This window comes from Molothrus ater, chromosome 39, assembly GCF_012460135.2.
Source record: "Molothrus ater isolate BHLD 08-10-18 breed brown headed cowbird chromosome 39, BPBGC_Mater_1.1, whole genome shotgun sequence".
NCBI classification, from domain to species: Eukaryota; Metazoa; Chordata; class Aves; order Passeriformes; family Icteridae; genus Molothrus; species Molothrus ater.
Window position 1 is genome coordinate 100001 of NC_071666.1, and position 21344 is coordinate 121344.

The 21344-nt window shown below is 53.1% G+C and overlaps 3 protein-coding genes across 5 annotated transcripts; 2 read left to right on the forward strand and 1 right to left on the reverse strand.

The window, feature by feature from the left end:
* Positions 1 to 907: 907 nt before the first annotated feature.
* Positions 908 to 5815, reverse strand: IL4I1 (interleukin 4 induced 1). The gene is made up of 7 exons (XM_036405417.2): positions 5741 to 5815; positions 3938 to 4152; positions 3299 to 3411; positions 2921 to 3122; positions 2508 to 2576; positions 2133 to 2266; positions 908 to 1940 (listed from the first exon to the last, which is right to left on the reverse strand). Exons 1-7 carry the CDS (start codon positions 5751 to 5753, stop codon positions 908 to 910), a joined length of 1779 nt encoding a protein of 592 aa, XP_036261310.1. The 5' UTR covers positions 5754 to 5815.
* Positions 5816 to 8707: 2892 nt separating this feature from the next.
* LOC118700847 (zinc finger protein CKR1-like) lies at positions 8708 to 11326 on the forward strand. Of its 3 annotated transcripts, none has more exons than XM_036405424.1 (3): positions 8708 to 8864; positions 9278 to 9413; positions 9896 to 11326. In XM_036405424.1, exons 2-3 carry the CDS (start codon positions 9326 to 9328, stop codon positions 11194 to 11196), a joined length of 1389 nt encoding a protein of 462 aa, XP_036261317.1. In that variant the 5' UTR covers positions 8708 to 8864; positions 9278 to 9325; the 3' UTR covers positions 11197 to 11326. The 3 variants fall into 3 exon arrangements, with proteins under 3 accessions (XP_036261317.1, XP_036261315.1, XP_036261316.1); XM_036405422.2 differs by lacking the exon at positions 8708 to 8864 and adding an exon at positions 9055 to 9189; XM_036405423.1 differs by lacking the exon at positions 8708 to 8864 and adding an exon at positions 9055 to 9189 and having other exon boundaries at positions 9899 to 11326.
* A 2463-nt stretch (positions 11327 to 13789) lies between these two features.
* Positions 13790 to 20902, forward strand: LOC118700848 (E3 ubiquitin-protein ligase TRIM7-like). Its single transcript, XM_036405425.1, has 7 exons — positions 13790 to 14419; positions 16441 to 16527; positions 16967 to 17194; positions 17642 to 17664; positions 17778 to 17893; positions 18160 to 18192; positions 18998 to 20902. Exons 1-7 carry the CDS (start codon positions 13904 to 13906, stop codon positions 19522 to 19524), a joined length of 1530 nt encoding a protein of 509 aa, XP_036261318.1. The 5' UTR covers positions 13790 to 13903; the 3' UTR covers positions 19525 to 20902.
* The last annotated feature ends 442 nt before the right edge of the window (positions 20903 to 21344 follow it).

Here is a 21344-nt window from a genome sequence, read left to right on the forward strand (position 1 = left end):
TTTCAACCCCATCCTGCGAGCTGGCTCCTTCCACCTTGGAGCAGCCTCCCTGAAATTCCCGAATTCCAGGGAATTCACAAACCAGGCAGCCAAAATCTTGCTGTTTCCTCTTTTTACCACGTTTCACTTTTTGAGCTCTGATTTTCCCATTGCAGTGGGTGCTGCACTTGGAGTTTGGCTCCGTTCTGAGCTCGAGGCCCAAAAAAATCCCACCTGCAGCACAGACGGAGTTTCCAAGGCCATGGAATTTAGGACAATTACTGGTGAGAGGAGAAACTCCAGCCAGACCTTGGATTTGGTTTGAAAATTCAGGACAATTTATTTTATATACTTGAATCAACTTGGCGTTGGCCAAAATTTAGGCAGAAGAGACTGGGATGGTGCTGTGGGGAATGGTTAATTACTTAACAGTTAATTACTTAGATCAATATCCGTATTGGGAATGGGATGTACCAAAGTTATGAATATGCATTTTTATTTTGGGTATTCGATATTCGTGTAGATAAAAGCAGTCTGTAATCACCTGTAAATTGCGGTGTGTATTTGAGAACTATCCTGAAATAAACATTCACTGTCTAACTTTAAACTGTCAGAGAGTTTTTTGTCCGTCACTGTTGGATATCAGTACTAGATCAATATCCATATTGGAAATGGGACGTACCAAAGTTATGAATATGTATTTGTGTTTTGTTTATTCAATAATTATATAGATAAAAGGGCTCTGTAATCACCTGTAAATCGTGGTGTGAATTTGGGAGTTATCCCGCACACTGCCTATGGGATAATAAACTTTCTAACTTTAAACTGTTAGAGAGTTTTTGTCTGTCACGCTTAGATATCAGTACTAGACCAATATCCATATTTTTAATAAATCAAAAGGACCAGATTCACACCGCCAAAGGACGCCTCAGAGCTCTTCCCTCCGTGGGATTCTCCCCAGCCCCTCGCTGCCCACCGCCGTGGCCTCGACGCTGTCATGGTGGATGTTGCTGGCGGCCCTGACGGCCGATTTCACAGCCGTGTCCATCCCGGCCTCACCGCTGTCGTGGTGGACGTTGCTGGCGGCCCTGACGGCTGATTTCACGGCCGTGTCCAGCCCAACCTCGCCGCTGTTGTGGTGGACGTTGCTGGTGGCCCTGATGGCCGATTTCACAGCTGTGTCCAGCCCAACCTCGCTGCTGTCGTGGTGGATGTTGCTGGCGGCCCTGACGGCCGATTTCATGGCCGTGTCGATCCAGGCGTGCGGCTGCGCTGCGTGCTCCCCGGCGAAGTGCACCCGGCCCTCGTGGGTGAACAGGGCCTGCGAGTAATCCACGAACTGGTACGGCGTGAAGGCAGCAAAAGCGCCCAGGGCGTGCTGGTCCAGCTGCCACTTCTGGATCACGTGCTGGTCGCAGGTGTACTGCAGGTACTCCTTGCTCACCTGGTGGATGTCCGCCAGGTCTTGCAGCACCACGTCCAGGCACTTCTCATCGGTGAGGGGCAGGAAGAACTCGGCGTCGTTGTTCCAGGTGTAGGAGGCCAGGATGACGCCCACGCCGCTGGAGAAGTTGTGGCTGGGGTAGTAGATGAAGCGGGAGGGGCGGTCGGTGACCGAGCAGCCCCCGCGGATCCCGTCCTTCTCCCAGAACCTCTCAGAGCAGGCCAGGATGATTTTGGTGCTGCTGGCATAGTTGATGGAGCGCAGGGCGTGGGCCTTGGCGGGGGACAGCGGCGGCAGGAACTGGATGTGCCTGGTGGCTTTGGCACTGGAAGTGACAAGGACGTAATCTGCAGTGATGATGGTGGGGGACAGCGTGTCCGGAGCACGGTAGAACACTCGGACTTTGTTGCCCTTCCTCATGATCTTCTCCACGGTGCAGTTGAACTGGACGACGTTGGGCAGCGCCTTGTGGAAGGCTTTGGGCAGCTGGTCAAACCCTCCGGTGATTTCATCAAAACTGGAAGGGGAGGAGAAGCGGGAGGTGTGGGAAGGATGAGGGGTTTAGGGAGTGTAAAAATAAGAACCTGAGCTCCTCTAGAGACAACAGCGGAGCTTGGGGGTCAGATTAAGCTGCGAGTGGCTCCAGTTTGGGATCACTCTGGCATTTTCTGTTGTGGGGATGGGGTTGGGCTGCAGGGACAGCACTCACCTCTCTTCAGAGAAGATGTCAAAGTCCCACAGGGAGGCGAGGAAGGACAGGTAAAACCCCGAGTCCTCGTTCAGCAAGTCACCGATCATCTCAACAGCTCCTCGGCTCAGCCCCCCGACCTTGATCAAATATTCCTGGAGATCCCAGGAGGAGAGAGAGACACAGCCTGAGGTTGTTACATCAGCTAGGGCTCCACTGGCGCTGTGCTGGCCCCTTTCTCAGCCTTTTTTAAGTAGAAGGGATCATTTATTAGGGAAAAGCATCCAAAAGGTGACAGAGGATGGGATTAGAGTGACACAGACAGACCCTTCTCAAAGCAGGGAGAGCAGGTTAATTATCAAGAGCTGGTATTAAATTTACCCTCAAGCCCATTACCTTGGTAGAGAAGGAGTCGTGTTGAGCCAGATATTTCCTGCAATCAGTGGTCTGGAACTTCTTAAAAGCCTGGAGAAGAAACATTGATGCATTCACTAGAAAAAAATCAATTTCCAAAAGTGCTGCCCAAAATTCTCTCAGGATTTCAGGGTTTGGTAACCCCTGCAGCTTCTGGACATCAAGTTTCAAGCAGCTGTGCCTCGGCGTGGCATTTTCTGCTTGTCCAATTCCTGGTGGACTCCTTCCAAGGGATTTCTTATGGACAAAGAGGGGTTTTGCAACCTTCTGTCCTTGTTTCTGAGCCTCTCTGCTTTTGACCCCCAAAAGGACCCTGTTCTTCCCCAATTTATGGCCAAGTTTCCTCCAACTCATCTCATCATTCAGGTGAGGGGACACTATGGGAAAACCTTTACCTTGCTCAGGACCTCCCGGTAGAGCTGGACGGGGCTCTTGCCCCTCTCCGACGGCTTCACTGTGTAATTCAGGACATCGGGGTTCCTGTTGACCTCCTCAGCCCTGACCCGAGCGCCCTTCAGGAAGTACCAGGTGTTGTTGTCGCTCTGGATGAAAGGGTTCAGCTTCAGGTTGAACTGGTGGATGAATTCGCGGACCAGCCTGGAAAAAAGGGCAGAGTGATGGCGCCAAAACCTAACCACCAACCCCCCAGCTCTGCCACCAGAGCATTTTGTCCCCTTGGCACAAATCCTGAACCCCAGGGAAGCACTGGGGATGATTTTCCCCCCAGACTGGGCTGGTCCCTCACCTGGCCACGGGGCTGGACATGCCCTCACCTGTGCTTGCCTGGCAGGCGCATGGCTCCCAGCTCCACGTACCAATCCTGTCCCTCGGGCCGGTACGTCCGGATCCGCCCCCCGACCCAGCTGCTCCTTTCCAGAATGGTGACCTAGAAAAAATTCGATGGAGGCTGGAGGTGTTTGGGAAATGGCTTGTTTGAAGTGAAACTCCCTCAAAACCAGGTCCAGAGGGTGGGACAGATCTCCTTCAGGTGGTGAATGAAGCACCTGTAGATCCAAGCCCTCCTCTGCTGGCCAAGACACCTCTGCCTCTGGGGCAGTTTCGCATTTCCCAATTCCTTGGTTGCATTTGGACACCAGCTCCGGTGAGAAGGTTCTCGTGGTGTTTCAGGGTTTTGGGGCTCTGAAAGCAGCACCAATCTGTCCCCACGTGCCTTGCAAACCCTCTTTGAGACTCGAGGGTGCCTTGGGATGGTTTGGAAACCCCTGGAATTTCCGCTGCCCCAAAGACAGAACGCAAAGGACTCATTTGATTCTCAGGAACCAACATCAGGGGAAATTACCGGAGACAAATCTCCTTCCCTTCCTTCAGGGGTTGAACCACTGCATTTCCTTTTCCCTGGAAGACTTTTAGAGGAGGGAAACGAGCCTGGGAGACCCGTGTGGGATCCCCACCTTGTGCCCGGCGTCGCGGAGCAGCTTGGCCGCCGTCAGCCCCCCGATCCCTGCGCCCACCACAACCACGTGCGCCGGGCGGGCCGCGGGCTCCAGCCCATCCCGCACGATCTGCAGCAGCTCCTCGTAGTCCTGGTCGTGGAGACAATACTCAGGAAAGGATGGGAACCGCTGGGCGCTCAGCAGACCCGCCAGCAGAAGGATCTGGAAGAGGGCTGGGGAGGGAAGAAGAGGAGGGAAGGCAGCAATGTGGTGTTGGCACAAACTGTGTCGGCATCCAAGACCTAAAAAGAGGAACTGGGGTGGTTGTGAAACCCCTGGCCCCAGCAAGTCCACCATGGAAGGCGCCGGGAGGTGTCAGTGAGGGTGATTCCCATTTTCTAAGAGAAATCAGCCCATAGATGATTTTTTAGTTCTCCATATTCATGTTCTGCTCGTACAGCTGTTGTGGTGAGTTCCCAGAATGACTTTGACCTTCTTAGAATAAGCCCCAAAGCTTTCAAGACAGTAATTAGTGTCACTCATGTTCAAATAATTGTTCCCAGTGACCTTTCCCATACCTGGGAAAGGGAGTTTTTATATTTTTATGTGAAGGGTGGAGGGAAAAGACAGGATTGGGCAGATGGATCTGATGGGGACTTGCACAGGCAGGAGAGCTGGAGATAAAATTTCACAGAAAGGTGGATGAATTGGAGGGATGAAGAGAGATGGGATTCATCTTCTTTAAAATTCCCAGATTAAAAAATTTCTACTTAATTTTAGAGAAGAGAATTTTACTCTCCTTTAAAATCCTCTCCTCTAAAATTCCCTCCTTTTAAATCCCCTCCTTTTAAAAATCCCTCCCAATTTAAAATCCTCTCCTTTACAAATATTGTGTCTTTGAGATGCCCACAGGGAGCAGCAAACAGACCCAGAGTGACCATTTCCACCAGAACAGACACAACGTTATTTAACATTTTCACAGTGGAAGAAAATTTGGGTTGAGAACCACACTCTGTCCCATCCTATCCCCTGTTCCCCCCTCTCCCCCCCCCCACCTTGGGATTTTCCTAGTTTTGGTTTCTGTTTTTCAAAATAACTAAAGAACAACTTTCATTTTCTTTTCCTTCCCCTGACTGCTGCCAATTTTCTTCCAGGGAAAAACAAAAAAAAAGCTTTGGAAACTCTACTCTGGGTATTTTTTTTACTGCTGGAAAATCCCTGGGAATTGTGGTTTTTATTTTTTCCGGAGCAGATCTGGGGTGGATCTGCCGGGAGCACACCTTGGAACCTTCATCATCCAACACCTGAGGCAGGTGTTTCAACAGCCCCTTGAGCTGATCAAGACACCAACCACGAGTGTGAAAAATACTCAGGAAGAATCTGCTGCAGAAATCCTGTTAACAGTGGGATAAGGTTGGCTTGACCTGGAAAAAACCTATGGACCAGTTGGGAGATCCTGTTTGGAGATCAGAGCAAATATCCTGGGACAGGCTCTTGGAAGTGTCACCTCCATCAGGTGGTTTTTTTGGGAAGATGTGGAGAATCTCCCCCTTCCGTCAGGTGTTTTTTTGGGAAGATGTGGAGAATCTCCACCTTCCATCAGGTGTTTTTTTGGGAAGATGTGGAGAATCTCCACCTTCCATCAGGTGTTTTTTTGGGGAAGGTGCCTGGAGCTCCAGGTGACCATGGAGCAGTCCAGCTGGAAAAGGGGAGAGGTGGCAAAGAGATGGAACCAAAACACCAAACCCAGACAGCAAGGATGAAAGAAATCCAGGAAAAAGCCCACTGAGATCTCAGGATTTGAGAGGAGGAATCACTCACCAGTCCCAGTCATCTCTCCAGGAGGAAGATGAATCCTCTGCTGAGATTGCAATTCATTTTATACCCCAGCTTAACAGGGGAAAAAAAAAAAAAAAAGCAACCTGAAGCTTCCAAAAATCCCTCTGCCAATCAGTGCAACCCGGAAGGGAGTGAAGTGCGATTTGTCATCAGAAGGGGAACCAGAAATTGAGCAGACTCAGTTTCCTCTGCTGGAAATTTTTTTTTTTTTTTTTTTTTGTCCCCCTTTAGTCACTGGAGCAAAGTCAGCTGTCCAGTGCATGTTTTGGGGTGTACCATGTTTACCCAGACACTGTGACCGCACCCTGCTCCTCCAGAGGCAGCAATTTCCCAGAAGGAACAATCGGGTTTGGGGTTTTTTTTCCTGGTATTGCACAAAGACTGCTGAAATCTGTTCAGCCATCAGGGGCATCTTTCTGAACCCGGGGAGACCTTAAAAATATGATTTCAGGGGTGAAAACGAACATTTCTGGGGAAAATTCATCTGCTGGAGGCTCTTAGGTGTTGGCAGTTTTGGCTTGATCTTGCCTTCATTATAACAGAGGAGGTGATGAATTGTTTGAGTGGGAAGGAGACCTTAAAGATCACCCAGAACTTCACTGAAGTGCAAAAACTGGATATTTTTCCTAGAAATGAGACCAGTATTTTTCCAGAATATGGTGCCAAAGCACCATAAACTCATCTAAAGAACCATCTCTTCGTTCTTGGACCGAGAGCTCCTGCTTGGAGCTCTCACCATATTTTATCCTGTTCAATCACCACAAAACTGTGGGATTTCACTAAATATGATCATAAAACACCTCAGGATGAAGGAACATTCAGTCAAACAAAATTTAGGGAGCATTTTGCAGGGTTTTGCCCAGAATTTTGTTTTTTTGTGGCATGTGGGTATTTTTGTGGTTCCTGCAGGATTCCCAATGCCACCATGTGGGCTTTGCCCAGAATTTTGCTTTTTGGTGGTTTGTGGGGGTATTTTTGTGGTTCCTGCAGGATTCCCAACACCATGGTCTTGGTTGTGCTGGTTTGAAGGCAAACCAGCGGGGGAAATCAACCCCACACAAATCCCTTGTGAGAGATTTTAAGTCATAGTTACAATTTAATAGAAAAATCACAATAAATGCAACGTATACAGAAAATTGCCTTAAAACCAGAGTGAGAGCATAGCCTGGCCCCTTTGAGGCAGGGTGGTGGCCACAGTCTGGTTAAGCAGTAGTTTCAGGGCTGTTGAAGTGATGTTTGCAGTTTTATTAATTTATTTTAATTTTTACTTGGTGTCCCAAGTCATTATATTACGAGATTATATGTGTTCGAGATTATGTGTGCTCAGATTCAGGTGGTACATCCCCCAGGGTGGGGAGGTTCACCATGGAACGATGCAGTCCTGTGAGTCACAGGATGTTTTTGGGGTCATTGATGGTTTCTTGACTCCTTCCTGAGCTGTCTTGGTTAAAATTGGGTGACAAAAACCTTTGGAAAGTTTGCTTCTAGAAAAACTGAAGGACTGAAGGTTTTTCTTTAATTTCTTGAATTTTTTTTTGTCTTGGAGCACGTCACCATTTAAGAAAATCCACCAGCTGGATTGGAAAAAAGTAAAAGTATCATTTTTTGGGGGAAAAACCCTCTTGGTTTGGGTCTGGCTTTATGTTTTATGATTTCTGATTTGCTGGTTGCTCCCCTGTGTGGTGCCAACATCGAACTTCCAAAACCACATCTGAAAAAACAAATCCTGAGAGATTTGGGAATTACATGGTGAAACTGGCCCAGATTTCCAGGAAGATCAGAGAGTTTGGATTGAAGGCAGCTGATTTCAGATTGCCCTGATAAAACCTGGATTAATGCGTGCCCCAGCAAGCTGCTTTGGGATCAACCTCAGTGATGGGGACATCGTCATTTTCTGGGCATCAACAATCCACCAGTTGCAAAAGTTGTCCCTCCCATCTTCCTGCTGGCATCTGCTGATTCCCTGAAGGTTACGGGAAGGTGAGTTTCAGCCTGGCACCGGTTGCATCACGAGGCAGGGAATCAGAGGGTGGGAGAAGGGATGGAGATTTCTTTCCAAGTTGCTCTTTTCTGGTTTTAAGGTTATGAAAAAAAAAAAAAAAGAAAAAGAAAAAAAAAAGTGAGGTTTCATTCCACACGTTGTGTGGGGCATCATGAGCGTGTTGGAAGGCGCCTGGAATGGTAGAGTGCGCTCACCTGGGAGCGTTTCCCTGTGGAGATGAAAAGGGACTGAGATTATGTAAAGCACCAGGAGGGAAAACCCCGTGTGGATTTATTAATGAAGTAATTAGCCCTAATGAGTCTCCGGGCCGGCAGGCACAGGTTGGAGAGCCCTGGGCAGGTCCTGGTGAGGAAAGATGTGCTTTCAAAGCATTTTCTTGTCCATCATTTCCTGCTTGGCCAGAGGATTCCCTGGATACACCTGTTGCACGCAACACTTTTGGGATTGGGGGCATAATGCAAGAAATGAATGCAAGAAATGAACTCCTCCTCCCAGGGAGGAGTTTTTATTCGTGGGGTTGTGATAACCAGCTCACCTGGAGTTTTGAGGGGAGAAAAACCACTTATTTTTACCAGGAAAACACCATCAGGGCTATTTTTCCGTGTGGAAAACACGAATTTCTTCCTGCCTGCTGAGAGAGGGGAACCAGCAGTGTCCCCTCTCTCATCTGGGCAGGGGGGGGATCCCAGCAAAACGCTTCCCAACGAACGATCCATCCCTGCTTCTGCCATCCCAGTTTTCCCGGCGGATCTTCCCCAAACTCTCTGGGCACTAACGCGGGTGAAAGGGCAGGAGCAGGAGGGGCAGGGGGCACCGCTCCCGCCCGTTCCCGCGCTTCCAAAGGGTTCGTAGAGGTTTGGGGATGGGTTTGGGATCGCATTACCTCTAGAGGGCTCTGGCTAAGCGGAGCTGCGGCTCAGCCTCTCGTCTCTCCCTCCCGGATACCCGCTCGGGCTTCCGGAGCCGCGCTCGGCATCGCCTCCATTGTGTCCTGCTGGGGGAGGCTTCTGGGGTGCACGGGGGGCTCTGGGCATCGCCCCCTCCCTCCCTGGGAACGGAGGACGCTTTTCACGAGGAAAAGCCCCGCGGAAGCCGGGGACGAAGGCAGGTAGCGGGGAGAAGGAGGGACGGGGATGCGGGTCGGCTCCCAGCGGGGATGGAGACGGCAGCGGGGGCTGTTCCCGGTTCCTCTGGGGAGGGGACAAGGGACAGGCAGGATGGAGAGGGAGCTCTGGGCTCCGCAGGGATGGGGATGCTCCCGGATGCAGCCCTCGGCGCCCCGCCGCTGATTCCCGGGGAACGGAGAACCGGGAGGAAGAGGAGGATGCTGCTGGATGGGATCTGCCAGAACGGCGGGGGCGAAGCAGGGACTCTCCTGCTCGGGATTAGTCCTGGATGGAGGGGCTGTGAAAACCCGGCATTCCCCGAGGTGACCGCAGGAAAAGGGTGAAATCTCGAGCGGGAAGCACTGTGTGTGTGGGAATTCCTCGATTTCAAGGGGTTTCTCCTCCCTACAGGGGATTTTGGGGAGCCCCGAGGGAGGAACGTGCGTTGTTCCCTCTGCCATGGAGCCGTGGGTGCTGCTGGATCCGCGGCAGAAGTCTCTGTACCTCGACGTGATGCACGAGAGCTACGAGACCCTCATGTCCCTAGGTAAGGACGCCCCAAAAGTCTCTTTCCTTGTTGTACATCCCCTTGTCCTTCCTTTGCTTCAAGCAAAGCAGTTTGGGAAGAGGGGCTGAAGGATCTGGGCAAGTTTCCAGGGGGATTTCCCCAAGCCCCAGCTCTTTCCTTAATTATTTTTCTTCAGGAAAACGTTATTGATCTCTCCTAATTTAAATTGAAAATTCTGGGACTGGAGTGCCCCTTGGCATCTCCACATTTCCAGTTCAAACTGGGATCAGCTCTGTGTTGGATCTTTCTTCCTCCTCCTTGGGAGAACAAGATTTTTAGGGGGAATCTTGTTGTTGCTCTATTGTTTTTAATCCTACCCCTGCTCAATCAGGGCCACGCCCTCCCCGTTTTCTTCTCCCTTTTCCCAGCAGCTCAGGGGCTGATGAGTGAAAAAGCGAAATTTTTAAGGACAATCCTGTTGTATTTCCTTTATTTTAAATCCTGTTTCTCCCTTTTCCCAGCAGCTCAGGGGCTGGTGAGTGAAAAAGCAGCGGAGAAAGGAGCACTGGAGAGCAGTGCTGGGCACTCATCCCTCAGCCTGGAGCGGGAGAAGCCCCTGGGCTCCCACCGGCGCAAAGCGAAGCGCCCAGACAAAGCCGTGCCCCCCAAACCCGCCACGCTCCCCAAACTCGGCTGTGCCAAACCCCCACGCGGACAAGGACCGGCCCGGGAACGGCCGTTCAGCTGCGCCGACTGCGGGAAGAGCTTCCCGTGGGCCTCGCACCTGGAGCGGCATCAGCGGGTGCACACAGGTGAGCGGCCCTTCAGCTGCCCCGAGTGCGGCGAGACCTACAGCCAGAGCTCGCACCTGCGGCAGCACCGCCGCACCCACGCCGCCGGCGACCGCCCGCACAAATGCGGCGACTGTGGGAAGCGCTTCGCTGCCGCCGCCGAGCTGGCGGCCCACGGCCGCGGCCACGCCGCCGACAAACCCCACAAGTGCGGCGACTGCGGGAAGGGCTTCGTGTGGGCCTCACACCTGGAGCGGCACCGCCGCGTGCACACCGGTGAGAAGCCTTTTGGGTGTGCCGAGTGCGGCGAGGCTTTCAGCCAGGGCTCGCACCTGGCCAAGCACCGCCGCAGCCACGCCGGCGAGCGGCCACACCGCTGCCCGGCCTGCGGGAAGACCTTCAGCCAGAGCTCGGACCTGGCGCGGCACCGCCGCACGCACCTGGGCAGGAGGCCGCTGCGCTGCGGCGACTGCGGGAAGCTGTTCCGGGCGGGGCCGGCGCTGGCGCGGCACCAGCGGTGCCACGGCCGGGAGCACTCGCACCGCTGCGGCGACTGCGGGAAGGGCTTCGTGTGGGCGTCGCACCTGGAGCGGCACCGGCGCGTGCACACGGGCGAGCGGCCCTTCCCCTGCGCCAGCTGCGGCGAGCGCTTCACGCAGAAGGCGCATCTGCTGCAGCACCGCAAGACGCACTCGCCGGAGCGGCCCTACAAGTGTGGCGACTGCGGGAAGCGCTTCGGGGAAGCGCCGCTGTTCCTGGTGCACCAGCGCGGCCACGCTGAGCACAAGAGCTACACCTGTGATGATTGCGGGAAGGGATTTGCCTGGGCGTCGCACCTGGAGCGGCACCGCCGCGTGCACACCGGGGAGAAGCCGTTCAAGTGTCCCGAGTGTGGCGAGGCGTTCAGCCAGGGGTCACATCTCAGCAAGCACCGCCGCAGCCACCTCCCCAAGGCTGCGGGGCCCTCGCCAGGACACGGCTCACTGGGGACACGCATGGAGCTCGCAGCAGCGAGGAGCCCTAAGGATTAAGAGGCTCCTCGGTGTGATGGATGTGGAGAGACAACTTCTTGGGAGGTTGCAGTTTATTGCAGCTCCGAGACACATGAAAAGTGTCTGTTTCGGCCCACACGTTCAAAGAATGAATCGGAGTTCTTCACTTCTCAGTCTCAGAGTTGTTTATTGTATCTTATCTATAAAATTTTTCTCCTGCCCAGCTGAGGTCCGCTCAGCAGGATAGTCAGAGGCACTCTGACTGCCCTCGGGGCGGTGTTATCTCTTTATACCACAAACTACGCATAACATGTTTACAATTACTTTCCAATACTTATCTCCTATGTTAGACAGTGAGTTTCTACTCTAAACCCATCTGTAAGTGCCAACATCACAGCAGAAGATGGAGGTAGAGAAGAAGAAGAAAGGCTGGACACACCCAAGTCCCTCCATCTTGTCCCCAAAACCCCTATTCTAAAAACCCCAAAATCTACTTTTTCACCTAGTGATAATTTTATTATTACATTACTTACACTTCTGTGGCTTTCAGGCCTTCATGCAAAGCTGGTAATTTGCTCCATGGGTCATAATCAAACCCACAGGTGTTCTGGGCTATGTGCCAGGGTCTCTGAGCCCCCTGGCAGGGGTCCTGGCTGCTCTGGACACCCAGAGGGATGTATTGAGTTCCGACAACAACTGAGGGAAAACTTGTCTTGGACACCAAGTGACACTTGAAGGGCTCTGGGGTGGGTGACACTGCTCTGTCATGGCACAGGGTGGGATTTATCTGCCCTGGTGTCTCCCCACAGCGATAGGTGAATATTTGCACTGCTACAGTTGAGACCTCAAAAAAGGGACAACCTGGGGGAGAAGGAGCCGATTCCCAAAGGAAACAGCACTTGGCTCCATCAGGGAAGGGTGGGGGAATCAGGGCTGGTTCTGGTACGAAAATCCAGGGGTGTTGTGCTGCCAGCAGGTGGGAGAAGGGGATGGAGGGGATGAAGATGCTCAGGGTGAGCAGGAGGTGGTGGCACAGGGCAGGAATAAACTGGGAACCCCACACCTCATGGACACGTGTGTCTCTTTGTTAACGTAAAAACAAAAAGAAGGAAAGAAAGAATAAAAAAAAAAAAAGAAAAGGAAAAAGAGGAAGGAGCTGTGGGAAAAGGCAGAAAAGGGCTGCGCACAGTGGCCGAGGCCCTCTGGCGGCAAGAGCTGCAAGTCAGGGCAGAAATTAAAAAAAAACAAAACCACTTTGCTCGGGGGGAAAAAAAATTATTATTATTATTATTATTATTATTATTATTATTATTATTATTATTATTATTATTATTATTATTATTATGTAGCCACAAGCACCACTATGCAGTGCAGGGCAATCAAATCAAGCTGTGGCAAGAGAACGAGGAGGTTAATATTGGAAATAAAATAAAATAAAATAAAATAAAATAAAATAAAATAAAATAAAATAATAAAGCTGGAGATTGCCCCAGCCAGGACAAGTCTCCAGAGGGGGCAGGTGAACCCTGAACGATGAATAGAAGACATGGTCATAAATATTTTTTTTCTCTAATAACACCTTGGAAACCCTTTCTGAGGGCCTGGGTACACAATAAAAGCAACTCCTGAGAAATATCACAGCAACATTTTGGGGAATTTGGTGTTATTCCCTCATTTTGCATCCTCAGAACAGCTCATAGAAGAGAATTGTTTGACTGAGTTATTATCACGTTCTCCATCCTAAACCCAAAAAAATTCATTTTGGAGACAGAAATTATGCAATCAAATGTTTGAAGGGAGCAATCCAAGATTTTACAGCAAATCTGGGCCAAAACGTCGTTTTCTCCTCGCCCCGCTCCGCAGGCTTTGCCCCCCGACTGGGCCCTGAAGACCTGGCTGCCCTCACCCAAGATGGCGGCCGGGCCCTCAGGCCGCGGGCGCCATCTTGAGCCGGGCCGCGCGGGCGGCAATGGGGAGCGCGAGGCCGCCGCCATTTTCCCTCGCGCCCTGCCTGAAGCCGAGGCCGCCATTTCGGAAGAGGGCAGTTCCGCTCTGACCCCGAATTAAATTTTTAACCCCAATTTATTCCCGTGCCCCACCGTACAGGGACAAAGTGTTTCCTCCCCGAAGCCAATCTCACCACGGACAGTGAGGAAATGTAGAGAAAAGCAGGAAAATGGTGCTGTTGTTCTCTGCATCTGTCGCATGGAGGACGGATTGCTCCCAGTAGGGATGTAAAAATCCCTAAATCCCATCCCCTAGGAAAGGGCTTTTGGGGTCGTTTTTGTACGTCTGGAGGTTTTGAATAATTTTTCCCTGAATTCAGCTTCCTGGAGCGAATTTCCAACACTTGTCAAATAGCCCCCCCAGCGACCCCCAGACCCTTCAGCCGCCCTCAGGCCACTCCTGCGGGCCCTCACGGCCATTACCCCGCCCTCTCCTACTCCGCAAACGCAGCCACACCTCCAGACAACACCACGCCCCCTGCCCGCGCTCATTATATACCAGGAGAGTCTGACCACGCCCACCTCATTACGGACAGCGCAAACCACGCCCGTTTTACCCTCCCGCGCAGGCGCAGCCCCGCCCCTTCCCCGGCGCAGGCCCGGCACCGCCCCTCGGCCGTCAGTCGGGGCGGCGGAGCCGTGCGGAGCGGGTGCTCCGCGTTTCGGGACTCTCTGTGGGCACCAGCGCCACGACCGGCACCGCCGCCGGCCCCGCGGCCGCCACCGGCCCCGCGGCCGCCATGGAGGCGCCTCCCGCGCCCCCGTCCGCGCCGCCCGCGCCCTGCAGCGCCGCGCGGAGCCTGCAGGACGAACTGACGTGCCCGGTGTGCCTGGAGTACTTCAACGACCCGGTGCTGGTGGCCGAGTGCGGGCACAACTTCTGCCGCGCCTGCGTGACCCAGTGCTGGGAGGACTCGGCGCGACGCCTGTGCTGCCCGCAGTGCCGCGAGCCGGTGCCGCAGCGCCTCTTCCGCCCCAACCGCTCCCTCGGCAACATCGTGCACATCGTCCGCCAGCTGGGGCTGCCACCGGGCCCCGCCGAGCCGCCGCCGGGGCCGCCCGCGCCCGCGCCGCCGCTGCCCGCCGCCGCCGCTCCGGCCGGGCCGCCGGGCCCGCCGCGCTGCCCGCGGCACGGGGAGCCGCTGCGGCTGTACTGCGTGCAGGACCGGCGGGCCGTGTGTGTGGTGTGTCACCTGTCCCGAGAGCACCGAGCCCACACGGTGCTGCCCGCCGAGGAGGCGGCCCACGCCGCGGAGGTCAGTGCCGGGATCCCCCCTCACAACGGGGGGAGGAGTCCCATGCTGGAGGGGCTGCGGGGCTTCGGGACCCTTTCCCCGGAGGGGAAAAGCACTGCGAGCCCCCTCGGGGTGTTGGGGGGCAGTGAGACCCCCTCCCGGGTCTTTTTTGGGATGTTGGGGAGCAGAGAGGTCCAGCCGAGACCCCTCCCGGGTCTTTTTTGGGGTGCTGGACACCCCTGAGAAATGGGGGATGCAGTAAACACCCCAAGGACATCTCGCGGAGTTTGGGTGCCCCAGGAACTCCCTCTTTCTCTTTGGGGAATAGAGAAATGAGCTCCCAGTCCCCCATGCTGTGTGGGGACCCCCAAATGTGTGGATCCAACGGGGGATTCCCCTCCCTAGTTAGGCGCTGCTTCCAGAATTTGGGGGCGCAGAAGGACCCGAATCACTCCAAAACACGGACAGGGCAGAGAGGAGATGGGGAGCACCGCAAGGAGATCTCACGGGGTTGGGGTGCCCCAGGGAATGCTCCCCATCAGGGACTCCCTCCTCCTCCTCCTTTGGGACCCCTCAGTTCCAATGGGAGCACAGAAATGAACCCCTAATCCCCCCCATTTTTGGGGTGCATTAAAGGCTCCTCCAGGCTGTGTGGATCCCGCGGGGGATCCCCTGCCCAGCTGGGCGCTGCTTTCAGAATTTGGGGGATGCAGAAGGACCCGAATCGCCCCAAAACACAGACACCCCCGGGATGGGGGGTGCGAGATCCATCTGGGATGAACTGGGACAGTACTGGGAAAAGGGGGTGTGCCCACCTCAGTGCAAAATCTCGCCAGCCCCCCGAAACCCAGGACCGAGCTGGGAACGGGGAGGAGGAGCGGGGCGTTATTTAATCCCTGATCCCCATCCAGGGTCAGGCTGGAAGTGGCGCTGGGCCCCCCAGGAGCCGCTTGTCCGTCCCCCCCCCCATCCCTTTGGAATGACGCAGAGCGAAAACGGCGCCCCCCCGGCAGCGCTGGGGCTCCGCTATGTCGCGATGTGGGGCGTGTCGTGATCGCAGCGGGGGTTAATTTGGAATTGTGAAACCCCAAGGGCTCGGTGTGGGTGGGCAGGCCTCGGAATTCCAGGAACCAGAGGGATCCAAGATGCCGGACGGAGCCGATGTCGCTGCGCAGCGGCAGCAGGAGGAGGAGGAGGAGGGAGCAGGGGAGGGGATTGTGGCATCATTAACCACCGCATATTAATTATTTGTGCTGATTAAATCCTTTTAGAGGGGGTTTCGTCCCGGAACTGCCGTGGTTCCTCTTCCGGGGACGCTGGGGCTGTCCCCCCGCCCTAAATCTGGGGTTTTGTCCTTTTTTTTTTTAGGACACAAACGTCCTTGTGTAGATCCAGGTTGTTGCTCCCTTGGGATTTTTTTCCCCCTCGTTACCCTACTTTTATGAGTGTTTGATAATTGGTTGTTGCTGAGGTCCTCCCTTCTCCTTTTTTGCCCTGATACTTGCTTTAATCTCATGGATAAATTCCAAACCCAGCAACTTCTGGCTCTTAACAGTCAAAATCCTTGTATTTAGGGTTTTAGTTCTAAAATAAGTAGATTCATTTGCCCCCAGGGCCAGCTGCTGTTTGCAGGGGCTTCTCTGCCCTCCGTGGAGGTCAAATTACTTAAATAAGGATGAGCTTAATTAATTAATAATTAATAATTTAGTGAGCAGTTCATTAAAGGCAGTAGTTCCTCCTCTTGGGGAGGAGTCCAACCCAATTTTGGGGCACCTTGAGGAGGGAGAATCTGGGAGGAGGATGGGGGTGGGACCAGGGCATTTGTTTCCTCACAGACAGATAAAATCAATTGACTTTTTTTTTTTCAGTTTTTGGGCTGGTTGGGGTGAAGTTTGGTGGTTTTGTTAGGTCAGGGTAGCTGCTGGTTCCATCTCCAAAAAAAAGCCCCAGATTGGGTGAATTTGACCATTTTAACAGCAGCAGCGTTTCCATCCTGATGGCCCACGGGGGAAGAATTCCCAAGGGATCTGTTGTGCTTTCAGGAGGTGCCCCAGGAGCACCTGAGCTCCCTGAGGAAAGGGCGTGAGGAGGCCAAGGCTGAGCGGGAGAGGCAGAGTGAGGAGCTGCTGGTGAGTGCTGGGGGTTCCAGAGCCCCCCACCAGGAGGGTTCAGTCTCACCTGGGCATTTCCTGGCTGTGAAAATAAATTTGGGTTCCTGTTCCCCATGTGAATCCCAGTGAGGAGCTGCTGGGACCCCCATCCAGGAGGGTTCAGGGCATTTCCTGGCTCTGGAGATAAATTTGGTCCCACCTGGGGGGTTCCTCATCCCCATGGGAATGAGGGTTTAGTTTCACTGGGGAATTCTCTGGTTCTGGAAATTTGGGTTCCCCTTGCCCATGGGAGTCCCAGTGAGGAGTTGCTGGGAGCCCCATCCAGGTGGGTTCGGTCTCACCTGGGGCATTTCCTGCCTGTGGAAATTTGGGTTCCCCTTGCCCTGGAGATTCTCTCCCCCAAGCTCCGTGGCTGCGGGGACCTGCCCTCACAGGGGTGTTCGCCCTGGAATTGCAGAAACAGACGGAGGTGGAGAGGCAGAAGATCGTGGCCGAGTGCAAGGAGCTGCGGGCGTTCCTGGAGGAGAAGGAGCAGCTGCTGCTCTCCAGGCTGGAGGAGCTGGAGAGGGACATCGGGCGCCGCAGGGACGAGAGCGTGGCGCGGCTGGCCGAGGACATTGCACAGCTGGACAAGCTCCTTGCAGAGCAGGGCGGGGACAGTGGCACGGGGAGCACACCTGGCGAGGTGGGACTCTGTCGTGTGTCTCCAAAAATTCCCGCTCACGGACAGAAATCCGGTGTAGTGGGCGAAAATACCTATTTATGGGGATGAAAATTCTGTTTAAGGGGACAAAAAAGGGGTGAAAAAAAGGAAAAGGTTCTGTTTATGGGGGTGAGAATTCCATTTATGGGAAGAAAAAAGTCCTTTTTATGGGGTGGAAAAAGGTTCCATTTATGTAGGCAGGAATTTCCATTTATGGGTCAAAATTTTTATTTATTGGAGAAATAAATTTATTGGGTAAAAAATTCTATTAATAGGGTGGGAAATTCCACTTGTAGATACAAAAATACCTTTACGGGGACAAAAGTCCCTTCATGGGATCCTCCCAGTTTCTGGGGAGGATTTTGAGATATCTTGAAATAGGAGAGATGCTGATCCTAACAAATTCCTTGGGTTTTCTTCCCCTTCCAGGGCGTCGTCCCAGCTGGCAGCAGGTGAGTGAGCTGGGTGAACCTGGAGGCTCTCAGCTGGAGCTGGAGCTGGCATTTCCACCCTTCCCAGGGGGATTCCTTGATTTTTTGGGTCCCTGACTGCCGTGTCTCCTCAGCCTGGAGAGCTGGATGTTCCTCAAGCCTGAGCCCGGCTTTTCCGAGCTGGAGAAGAAGCTGAAGAGTTTTTCCCAGAAGAGCGCGGTGCTCAAGGAAGTGCTGCTGGAATTCAAGGGTGAGCCTGATGAGATCCTTCCTGGAAAAAAAAGTGCTTTCCCAGCCAGGATCCCACGTGGAAATCCACCAAAATTGGGGCTGGGATGGAGCCGGGCTCTAATTCCCCCCCTGGGCTGGCTGGGAGAGCTCTGGGTTGTTCCTTCATCCTAGGGAAGAGGTGGAAAAGGGATTTCCCTGGGATTTGAGTGTGGGAGTGTGGAGTTGGGATCATTCCCATGGCTTGAGCAGTTCTGGGGATTCAACTCCTTCCTTCTCTTCCCACAGAAAATCTGCGCTTTGAGCTGGAGAACGACACAGGTGAGGCCATGGAGACTGGGATAACAGCTCTCTTGTCCAGGGGTTTGCATGGAATTGGCTGGGATTTGGGGCTGGGACTTCCCTTTTCCAAGAGATAATTTGGGAATTTACTGGGATTGGGGCTTATGGGGGAGTCTAACCTGCCTTTTCCAAGGGTTGAGGTTGGAATTGCTGGGCTTGGCTTCTGTGTGGGCTCTTCAGGATGCTCCAGGTGGCTTCACCTGGGTCCTTCCCCTCTGGTTTGGGGCACAGAAAATTCTATTCTTAGCTAGCCTTCTGACAAAGTAATTTCTTCTATTCTTTTACTATAGTTTTAATACAATGTATTATCATTTAAATATATAATTAAATATATGACTCATATAATTTAATTATATAATAATGTATAATTAATTTATATCTATATATAAATATAAATATATATTATATTATATATATTAAATATAAAAATTATTTATAATTTATTTAGAATTTAATTAAAATTTATGATTTAATTATAATTTAATAATTTAATTATAATCTATTTATAATTTCATTATTATTTCATTATTATTTAACACAATAGTATAATGAAAGAATAAATCATTATTTATTACAATAGTATTATTTAATACAATTATTTAATACAATAGTATCAGAAAACAATAAATCAATCCCCCTCAAACACAGAGCCAACATTCTTGTCCCTTCCTCCCTAACCCTCACCCCCAGACCCCTGCCAACACCACAACAGCTATTAATAGCATTAATACGATTAATAGTACTGTATTAATCACATCAGCACCCCCGTCCCATTCCCCCGCAGGCGAGCTCTCCCTGGACCCCGACACGGCCAACCCCTACCTGGTGCTGTCGGAGGACAAGCGCAGCGTGCGCCTGCGCGGGGCCCCCCAGGAGCTGCCGGCGCACCCCAAGCGCTTCGACTACGCCTTCTGCGTCCTGGCCTCCGAGGGCTTCTCTGCCGGCCGCCACTACTGGGAGGTGGAGGTGGGCGACGGGGAGAGCTGGGTGCTGGGCGCCGCCCGCGAGTCCGTGCGCCGCAAGGAGAAGGTCGACTTCGCGCCCGAGGAGGGCATCTGGGCGGTGGGGCTCAACTGGAAGGGCAAGAATTGGGATCAGTACCAGGCGTTCACCTCTCCCGAGACGCCGCTGTCGCTGTGCGAGCGGCCGCGCAAGATCGGGGTGTACCTGGACTACGAGGGAGGGTGGGTGGCGTTCTACAACGCCGACAACATGGCTCCCATCTTCACCTTCACCGCCGCCTTCTCCGAGAGGATCTTCCCGTTCTTCTGGCTCTTCTACGTGGGCTCCTCGCTGTCCCTCTGCAACTGAGCCCCTGCCCCGCTCGCTGGTGGTGTCCCCCCCTCTCTCTCCCCCCCTTGCCATCCTTAGGTTTTCCTTTGCTTCTGAGCAAAACACCCCAAATCCCACCCCTGGATTTTTTTTTTCCTGTTGCAGTTCAAAGTTTTTGAGTCTTTTTACCCCCAGAAATCTTCCTCGGGGGCGTTGGTTGGTGAGGGGGCTACTTGAGCACCCCCTCTCCGTTGCTGGTTAAACACCCCCTGTAGAGTTCATTTTGTGTTCTTTCTTTGGAGTTGGAGCCTTCTCCGAGAGGATCTTCCCATTCTTCTGGCTCTTCTACGTGGGCTCCTCGCTGTCCCCCTGCAACTGAGCCCCCGCCCCGCTCGCTGGTGGTGTCCCCCCGTCTCTCTCCCTCCCTTGCCATCCTTAGGTTTTCCTTTGCTTCCCAAATCCCACCCTTGGCTGTTCAGGGGGGATTTTTTTTTTTTCCTGTTGCAGTTCAAAGTTTTTGAGTCTTTTTACCCTCAAAAATCTTCCTCAGGGGTGTTGGTTGGTGAGGGGGTGGGCTACTTGAGCACCCCCTCTCCGTTGCTGGTTAAACACCCCCTGTAGAGTTCATTTTGTGTTTTGTTGCTAGTTAAACACCCCTGTAGAGTTCATTTTGTGGTTTTTTTCTTTGGAGTTGGAGCCCCGTGGAACAGGGAGAGGCTGATCCCATCCTGCTTCGAATAGTAGCCAAAGCTTTGTGTCCCCCCCCTCGCCCCTAAAATGCCGTGTGGAGATGAGGGGTCTCGTGTCCCCCCCCCAGTTTGGGCACCGTTGCTTTGCAGGTCATTTTCACCCATCCCATCCTGACTCATCCCATCCTCCCTGGGGAAGGGGCCGAGCCCGTCCTGCTGTCGCTGAGTGACCCTCTCTCTCCTCTATTGTCCCCCCTTCTCGTGTCCCCATCTCCCCGCTGCCCCCCATGTCCCTTTTTGCCTCCTCATCTCCCCCACTGTCCCCCCTCATTCCCTTTCTCATCTCCCCCTAAATTCTGGGCTCTATTGTCCCCCCTCCTTGTGTCCCTATCTCCCCATTGCCCCCCATTTCCCTCCTAGCCCCCCCATTGCCCCCCATGTCCCTTTTTGCCTCCTCATCTCCGGCACTGTCCCCCCCTCATTCCATCTCCCCTTCTCTCCCCCTGAATTCTGAGCCCCTGGAGTGCCAGGATCCCAGCAAGGGGATTGGGATGTTTGGGGTCACCCCAAAGCTGGGCTGGGGGGGTTTTGGGGGGGCTTGGGGAGGGGGTTCTGTGTTCCAGGTGTGATCTTGCCCGCTCCCCTTGTGCCCTTCCCCCTGCTGCTGTTCGTGTCCTTTGCCCTGTCACTGTTAGTGGGGAAATAAAAGTTGCTGTGCAAAAAAAAAACCAACCCTAAAACACGATAATTTGGGGGTTTTTGGTGCTGGGAGAGAGGAGGAAAAGCTGCTCCTGCTTGGGAGGGGATGGAGACAGAGATGTCCTGGTCCCCAGCCTGCTGGGGTGGAGCACTGAGGGGTTTTGGGGGCACTTGCAATTCACTAAATGGTCCCAACTTGGAGCTTCCAAGTATCTCTAAGTCCAAATTCTGGTTTAAATCAGAGTTTTTACATGTTTAAATCAGAGTTTTTAAATGAAAGTTTAACGGAGAAGTTTGAAGCACTGGGAGCTCCCAGTTTTGGGGCACACCCCACTGGGCATTGCCTTTCATCCCAGTTTGGGGGCACAGCTCAAATGTGTGCTCCCACCCATCCCAGTCTGGGGGCACAGACTCACTGGGATCTCCCTCTCATCCCAGTTTGGGTACCCAATTCCTGGGTTTTTGGTGTCT